Here is a 9,115-nt window from a genome sequence, read left to right on the forward strand (position 1 = left end):
GAACCCGTCCATGGGTCTGGGTATCCGCCCGTCCCCTAGGTCCGTGTCCATCGGGTCTAATTTTAATAATGAAAAGATAGGATGGGTATCATCCAAAGCTACTATTAATATTAATTATTAATTTATATATATTTTTTTATAATTAAAAATTATGTATATTAATATTAATTTATATATATTTTTTTATAATTAAAAATTATGTATATATTTTTAGGTTGGTTTATATAAACTGGGTTTGAGATTTGATTTTTAAAGTGGAGTCTACGCCAGTCGGACACATGTACTGGTCTAAACAATCCTTATTCACTTCGGTTAAACGATCTCCTCTGCCCGAGCTACTATCATTGACAATCTCCGCCGCTCGAGCCACTCCATCTACGATCTCACCGACTTCAATGTTTAGGTACACTAATTATTTCTTTTTCCTCGTAATTTCATATGTTTTTCTGCTTCATTTTTGTGCTAGTGAGTTTTTCTTTGGTTTGATTTTTGAGGAAATTTGTTATTTACCTTGCTTGTTTGATGAATTTAGCTTCATGATTTTCTTTGCAAATCCACTAAAAGTGTTTAATTTCCTGCAGAATCCTATGTGCTATCTGCTGATCCTTGTGGTTCAAGCAGCGGCTCTGCAATATCAGTAGCAGCCAATCTCGTAGTAGTATCATTAGGAACGGAGATGGATGGCTCCATCTTATGTCCATCAAATGCTAATTCACTAGCCGGGCTGGAGTGGTTCCAATTTCTCCAAGCCAGGACACTGTTGGGTTGGGTTTGTATTTCTTAAATTTCATTCCAAATCCACTAATTAGACAGACAATGAATGCAAGAGATTTAAGTGAAACCAATGTTCCCTTGGCTATAAATAAATTGAACAGGCCTATCTGCTGGACAGTATTCTGTTGTGATAATGTTTGAATTATCCTTTGTGCCATTGTATTTCATGTAAAATTATTTAGTTAGTTCATGCGACTCTTCTCATTGACCAATTCGAACCAAATGAACAATTTAGGGATCTTAAAGTAATTGCGTGTGACTACGTGGATCGTTACCTCTATTCGTTCTGCCACTGTTTGTATGTTGTAAACAAATCAAACTCCGGATTGCAGGCACCTACTTTAACAGTTGAGGAGGTGACATTTCTTCCAATTTCATGATTTTCACTATGAATTAGCTATAAGTTTATGCATGTATGTTTGACATATTATAATTAATCCATGTCAAAGGAAATACTAAATATTGGATGTTAATGGTTTAGGGTGCTTCCCTAGAGTCTGCTGTCAAAGACTTGCAATGCTTGAGGAATACAGAGTTAAATGCTTGCAAAATTGTTCATGTATGGTGTATGCAAACTTGGACTTGAGAGGAAAAGGCAGTGGCTGTGCTATTTGGTTTGAGAATCTAACTGATATGAGACATACTCCATTAGGGGCAGGAACTCAAGAGGACTAAATGATGATGAGGAACATGATCAAGAAGACTTGGAGCTACCATTGATTGATCTAAATGAATTAGTTAAAGCGACCAACAATTTTTAGTTGGCGAATAAGCTTGGTGAAGGTTGTTTTGGTCCTGTTTATAAGGTACCTTCCCAGCTATTAAGCAGTTATTGGGGTTACTTTAGTGAACTGAATTAGCACATATATCTTTCAGGGTAACTTAGAAGATGGACAAGAGATAACTGTGAAGAGGTTGTCTAGGAGTTCAGGGCAGGGGTCGCTTGGGTTAAAAAATGAAATAGTTCTGATAGCCAAGCTTCAACACTGCGATCTTGCAAACTTTACTGGTTGTTGCATTCAGGGAGATTACAAATTGCTGGTCTATGAGTTCATGCCAAATAAAAGCTTGGACTTCTTCATTTTTGGGTATGCATTCCTCAATTCTTCATTTAGCCTGATGTTGATTTTAACATCTTATATAACCAATATGAGTGTAAAATCCTGACAGATCAAACAAGTGAACAACTAGATTGGTCCATGCGACGCAAATTATTTGGGGAATTACTTGATAATCAAATGAACCCCAAATTTTCAGATTTCGGCATCGCAAGAGATTTTGGTGGAGACCAGACTAAAAGGAAGCACAAATAGAGTGGTTGGCATATAGTATAGTAAGTTTTACATATATAACGAGCTTTCATTAGTCTCAATTGTTATATGGCACCAGAATGCTTTATTATTCTAAGTCTAATCACAATGCTTTATCATTCTAAGTCTTGCTGATATGATATTACTTAAAAGTTATCTAATTTGTTTCACTTAAATATATAGTAGACTTGTGTAAAGTTTATACTCTAATATAAGGCTAACTTGTTTGCTTTTGTCAAAATCAAGATAAATGTTTTAGGTGATAGAGATGTATGTTGTGAGGAGTAAGGTTTTTATGAGAAAAGAAAAATTGGAAACTGTTTCACAAGACATCAAGGCTTTTGACCTGTTTGCCTTTTGGCTGTTGCTGGAACATAGTAGATATTAGTTAATTTTTCATGCTAAAAGCAACTTCCTTGCTGGGTTTGATTGGTTTTAATCTAGAAACAATAAAGGTTAGTCTTTTTCTTCTAATTCAATCATTTTCTACTTCAAATTTGGAATTTTCCCCCAAATGAATACAAAAACTTTTGAATTTGCAAGTTTAGTTGTTTTTTTGTAATTGTGTAAATTTATTGTTTCTATTTTCAAAAACTGAATTTCAAGAGGAAGTTTCACTGAGTTGTTGATAGCAGAGAAAAAGAGGGAAAAACAGTATTCTGTTTTGATCAAAATCAATCAATTTGACCAGTTTGAAAGGTTGTATCTGATTCTGTAAATTCCATATATATATAGCAACAAATCAAAACGATGTTGGCAATATATTATGCATATGTTTATTTAGGCTCTGTTTGGTTCATGTGTTGATGATAGATATCGTGCTATGGTGCACGGAAACTTATTCATTAGCCTTTCCGGGTTTCCATTTCTTTTCTGTTTCGATTACTGTTTCCTAGGTAATTTTTCATAGAAACACTGTTTCATTCCGTTTCTGTGCAACATAGATATCAGATGATTTTTGTTCCAACTAGAGCAGTGGATTGAGGAAAATATGGTAGTGGATAGGACAGAGTGGAGGGAGAGAATTTGTGTCGCTGACACGACTTGATGTCACGGTTTTATATGATGGTTCATGTTAGCCGACCCCGAATCATTTCGGGACTAAGGCTTTGTTGTTGTTGTTGTTGTAGAGCAGTTGTTTTTCAATGCTAATCCAACATTGACTGTTATGTTGTACAAACACTCTCTTTAGCAGTGTTTCTGTCTTTTATGTCCGTGTCCATATCCCTTTTACTTTCCTTTGAAGACTATGTTTTAGATAGGGCTGTAATCGAGTCAGCGGAGCTTTGGATGCACATGCTAGGCTCGTCAGAAATTAAGGAGCTTGAGCTTCAGTCAGGATTCACTGGGAGGGGGTCGTTATAGTGATTTATGGTGCTAAATTTATGTTTTTGTGGTTACAGTGATTTATGGTTCCGTTCATAGTTTCGTAGAATTTTTGACGTTTTACGGCGAACTAGTGGGCACTCAAGCCCCCTCTAAAACCCCTGAACCTGTCCCTGTCAACATACATCCTATTCACGAGCTTTGCACACAAGCAGCTCGCTGAACTTCGCTTGCGAACAACTCATTAATTATTATGTTTATTTGAAATTCTGTTAACACAAAAATACATAGTTTTGAAACCTAATGTTGTAACGATCTTGGTCATGAACATTGTAATCGAGCTTGTACATGAACATAGTTTTGAAACCTAACGTTGTCGTTTTACATTTCCCTCTTTATAGAAATACTATTATTAAAATGATCTTGTCCATGAACATTGTAATCGAGCTTGTTCATGAGCTTCTGAGCGGAGAAACTCGATGCTAACCGAAAGCTGATTTTTCTTTCAATATAGCTATTAGCAGTTGTTTCTCAATGCTAACGGAAAGCTTTGTTAGTTTTTCGATTGTGATGTTGAATAGATACCGAAAGCTTTGTTAGTTTTTCGATTGTGATGTTGAAGATATGATTTCTTGATTCTGAGCTTTTATACTTTGAATTTTCAGGTCTTGACAGCATTTACAAGCACATTGTTCATCCAAAGCTTGTCTGTTCAAGTGTTGCAGAAACTGCGATTCGCCCTCAGATGCGAAGACTAAGCGAGTGATTCAAAAGGTCTTCGAAAAATGGGAAATGATGATCAAATAGAAGACGTAGACATAGAAATTGAAGTTGTTCTTTCAATGTGGCCTGAAGACATAGACAGTGAGAAGCCTTACAACATCGAAAAGCCGAGAGGTGATCAAGACATGTTAGAAGAGGTCACAATAGTTGAGGAGCCAAGTATAGTCGATTTCCATCGCCTTATCAAGCTCACAAGTTACACGGGTAGAGGCTCTTCGCAGCTAGCATACCTCGTAAAGCATTGGGAATATCAGCAGGCAAATGATGTCCGTCTTCTTCGAGAAGAGCTTGACATCCTCAACCAACAAAGGGAGGAAGTTGAGCTCAAGAAACTCGAAATATTGGAAGATTTTTGGTTCCAAGAAGAAGGATACGGTGGTGATAAGCGTCCATAACTATACTAGACGAAGTTATCGATATCTATCAAGTTCTTCCGAGGAGGAAAAGGGACTTCAAAGTTCAAAACAAGAAGGCAGAAATAAAGCAGAATGTGACACTGTTGCATACTGGAAACAGCGAGCCGCGCACTTGGAGAAGCTGTTGAAGGCAAGTGTTCAGCGGGAACAAGCAGTTACGGATAAGTTACAAGAAAGCATAAAAAATCTCGAAAAACAGTCTTCACCGATCGAAGAACTGTCTCAGATTCTTAAAAGAGCAGACAATTTCTTGCATTTTATACTTCAAAATGCTCCCGTTGTCATGGGGCATCAGGTATGAATTCCTAAAACGGTGAAAAATTCCGCCTTTATATTTTCGCGTTGAAGATTCTGATTGATTCCTACCGTATACAATAGAGTGTGAATAGTTTCTGCTTTTTATGCTGTTATTCTGTACCAAAATATAGTCATTTCTAGCTGAAGAGGCTAATTTCCTAATTTGATTTTGTCATATGTGCCAACGGAATTTTCGATTCCGTAGCTAATTTCCGATAAATAGGAAATTGGTTTCGGTTTTGTTCATAGTTAATCACGGCCTGGTTGGGTCTTTTAAGGACCCGGGGACTTCTTGGTACCTATCTAAAGCCATAAAAAGAGTGTTTTTAGTCTTTTCCAATGGATATTGTATTTTCAGTTAGCTTGTAATTTTCGTTCTGCATATTAAACTTGTTTAATCAAATTCCCGATCTGATCCGGTTCAATTCCTAACACTATGCAATCTTTTGTTTTTCAGGATAACGAGTTGAGATATCGCTTTATCTATAATCATTTTCCTACTTTGCAAGAGCAGGTAAGAAATCTCAAATGCTACATTTCTTTTTCAAGTATGATTTCTTCATAGGGTAAATTACATTCATGCCCCCCGAACTAAATAGTTCTTACCGTTGTGGTCCCTAATTTTCATTTCTTGACATGAAAATCATTGAATTTCACATTCTGCAAAATTAAAGTCCTAAACAACAAAAGTCCATTAAAAATGAACGAAATGATAAGGATAAAATAGGTACTTGGCCATAAATTTTGGTGAAATGGATGAAAAAGTCAATGATGTAGTCGAACTTGTGCACATCATCATTTTGTTAGTTTAGGGGCCAAAACGTTAGTCGAACTATAGTTCAGGGACTATCGATGTATTTAACCCTTTCTTCACAGAGTTAGGGGCCACAATTTTGATATGATAACACAATTTACATAGTTAACCCGAATGACATGACACGATTATTATTTCTCTTACATTTATATCAATATAACATGATTATGACATGATAACCCGAATTACCACCCCTACATAGAATCATTTGTTCGAATACTGATATACTTTTCGATAACAGGACATTTTGGGGAAGACAGATGTAGAAATTTTCACAGGAGCAGGAGTGAAGGAATCACAAGATTTCAAGAGGGAAGTTTTGGTAAAAGGATTGCCTGCAAAGAGGGAAATTACATTCGAGACGGAATTATTCGGATCGAAAACATTTCTGATTTATGTTGAACCTTTTTTTAGCAAATCAGGGGAGACAATTGGGATAAATTATATGGGAATGGAAGTATCTGATCAGGTAAGAAAACGAGAAAAAATGGCGAAACTTCGAGAAGAGAGAGCAGTACAGAAAGCCAAAGAAACAGAACTCAACAAAACAATCCATATAACAGGTTTACATTGGCGTTTTCGCGTTTCTTTTCCATTTCCATTACCGTTTCCTAGCTAAATTTTCTTAGAAATAACATTGGTGTCTGATTCAGTTTGCATTTCTGATTTCGTGCAACATAGTGTAAAAGAGAAAAAAACCGGATTAAGTCTTCGATTTTTTATGCAGAGGAGACAATGCGCGCAAAGCAAATGCTAGCAACGATGTCTCATGAGATAAGGTCTCCTTTGTCAGGGGTAGTAAGCATGGCTGAGATTCTATCCACCGCGAAGCTTGACGCCGAACAAAGGCAGCTGCTGAATTTCGACCGAGAGAGGTAGTCAAGCATGTCCTTCAGACAGCTGCTGCATCATTGCAAAAAGTTCTGACCTTAGAAGGACGGATAGCTGATGATGTCCCGTTTGAGGTAAAAGCAACGTTGTTGAATGATCGTTGCAACTTGTCGTAATAAACATGATTTGTCAATTTCAGGTCATTGGAGATGTGTTGAGGATTAGGCAAATACTTACCAATTTGGTCAGGTACTGAATTATGAAGAACTCGGAATTTTTCATGTACTTTTGGATACGTTGTTAGTGTTATTTCTTGATTGTTATTATCTCCGTTTCGCAGTAATGCAATCAAATTTACTCATGAAGGAAAGGTAGGGATAAACCTTTATGTTGTAGCAGAAGCGTGCCTCGAAAAAGCCGAACGAATTGTGGAAAATGCATTGAAAGAGGAAAAATGCACATCAACATCTCAAACAAACAATGATCAAAATGGTAGTCATCAAAATCATGTGATTGAAGAGGAGGAACCTCAATTTCCCGAAACAAGGGTGTGGCTGCGCTGCGATGTTTATGACACTGGAATCGGAATACCAGGTGCATATTCGATAAGCTTGTCTCGAACTTTAAGCAGTAAACTATGTGTTTGACATATTCTGTACATGATTTCTATGTGTTGAGTATTCATTAGACTTTCCGGGTATCATATGCAGAAAATGATTTGCCTTCTCTATTCAATAAATACATGCAAGTCAGTGCAGATCATGCTCGAAAATATGGCGGGACGGGACTTGGACTTACAATATGCAAACAGCTAGTAAGCCTTCTTCCCGTCCATTTTACATATCGGAAAACAGATTAAGTACCGGTTTCTGATAACGTTTCTGTGTATTCGGTTAGGTTGAGTTACTGGGAGGCGGTCTCACTGTGTCGAGCAACATTCACATTTGTTTTACCATACAAAGTATCATCGACGTGTGATTCTTCCGATGATCCCGATGAGCTCTCGGAAATGAGTGATCACGATACTACACGAAACAGCTGGCTTCTTTATGTTCCAACCTTTAAATAAAAAGACAAGTGAACATCAAGGATTATGTCCGGGACACGAAAGATCCGATATAAGTTGTCAATGCTCATCTAGTTACAGTCCTCAAGTACCCTCATCAAAGTTACAACCTAAGATCCTTCTCGTTGAAGACAACAAGATTAATCTAATGGTGGCCGAGTCGATGATGAAGCAATTAGGCCATTCCATAGATGTCGTTAACAACGGACGCGAAGCTGTCCGAGTAGTTCAATGCAACTACTATGATCTTGTTTTAATGGTAATTTCTCGGCTTCTTAAACTCTCATTCTCCGAACACTTTTAACTTTTTCGAGAATGCAACGTTCTTCTCATGTTTTCTCGAGTGTTGCATCCGAAATAACACCAATTTTGGTAACTTATCTTGCAGGATGTCTACATGCCTGTTATGGATGACCTTCAAGCCACAAGATTGATTCGGTCTTTCGAAGAAACGGGCAGCTGGGATGAAGCTAAAAGCGCGGAATTGAATTCTGCAAACCTTCGCCAACTTCATCACAGAATGTTCAAGGATATTTGCCTTCGAAACGGATACCAATAATCGCAGTAAGCTCGTTTTCCACTCCTCGTATCCATTACCGATGTTTTTGTTGCTTGTTCTGATCTTAAAATCATCATATATGTATATAACACTATTTGGATTGCGCAGATGACAGCAAATGCATTATCAGAGAGTGCAGAAGAATGTTAAGTATGGATTCGTTCATCTCGAAACCTCTCACGTTTCAGAAACTTAAAGAGTGTCTCGAACAACATTTTCGATAGAAAATTGTGAATGAAAGTTTTGTAGCATCATCTCAAATAGAAGTTGTATAGATCCATTAACAATTCTTCTTGTTTCAAAGCAATGTATCAATAATTCGCACAACCTGCAAATTGGACGAATTAGAGTCAAAGCTTAACGGGTTCGGATTGTAAATAAGTTGACACTTTTAACTGACAAAATTAATGAGTTGTGTCACATGGTGACTCGCGAGTTTGTTTTGAGCTTTATAATTTTTGACGAGTTGACCTAACCCGTTTAATCTTAATATATTTATAAATAATCTATATTGCTATGCGTTTACAAATCATTTTACTTTAGTGTGTATTTATATACTCTTCACCGTAAGGCTCAATATATGTGAAAATTAAAATCAGAGACTTAATTTTTAAAACTATTAAAGTTTATAGATTTAATCTAAATCATGAATTAATTCTTAAAACTGTAAAAATTCAATAGCTTCATTATAGGTTAACGATTAAAAAAAACTATAAGAATTAAAAATAAGGTGAATTACACTTACAGCATCCGAATATTGCAATTATTTTCATTATAATTAATGAATTTTGAAACCGAATATTATGGCTCCTGAATTTTACACTTTATTAACATAATGATTCATTTTAAAGTTAATCAATATGATCACTCAAATAACCGGTAACTCTTCAGTATATATATATATATACATATATATATTTTTTAATTTTAATATCATTT

At 36.3% G+C, this 9,115-nt stretch overlaps 1 protein-coding gene across 1 annotated transcript; it reads left to right on the forward strand.

Annotated features, from left to right (window-relative positions):
* The first annotated feature begins 265 nt into the window (after positions 1-265).
* LOC136202563 (histidine kinase 5-like) lies at positions 266-8,631 on the forward strand. Its single transcript, XM_065993261.1, is given in 22 exon segments — positions 266-403; positions 582-1,130; positions 1,256-1,580; positions 1,651-1,862; positions 1,945-2,107; positions 4,076-4,567; positions 4,570-4,672; positions 4,675-4,904; positions 5,364-5,420; positions 5,962-6,283; positions 6,448-6,576; positions 6,579-6,685; positions 6,751-6,800; positions 6,892-7,145; positions 7,262-7,365; positions 7,449-7,483; positions 7,485-7,577; positions 7,579-7,876; positions 8,006-8,087; positions 8,090-8,181; positions 8,285-8,321; positions 8,324-8,631. Coding segments are annotated over 17 exon segments (2,442 nt in total). The 5' UTR covers positions 266-403; positions 582-1,130; positions 1,256-1,580; positions 1,651-1,862; positions 1,945-2,107; positions 4,076-4,195; the 3' UTR covers positions 8,401-8,631.
* The last annotated feature ends 484 nt before the right edge of the window (positions 8,632-9,115 follow it).

Source organism: Euphorbia lathyris, chromosome 8 (genome assembly GCF_963576675.1).
Source record: "Euphorbia lathyris chromosome 8, ddEupLath1.1, whole genome shotgun sequence".
Classification (NCBI taxonomy): Eukaryota; Viridiplantae; Streptophyta; class Magnoliopsida; order Malpighiales; family Euphorbiaceae; genus Euphorbia; species Euphorbia lathyris.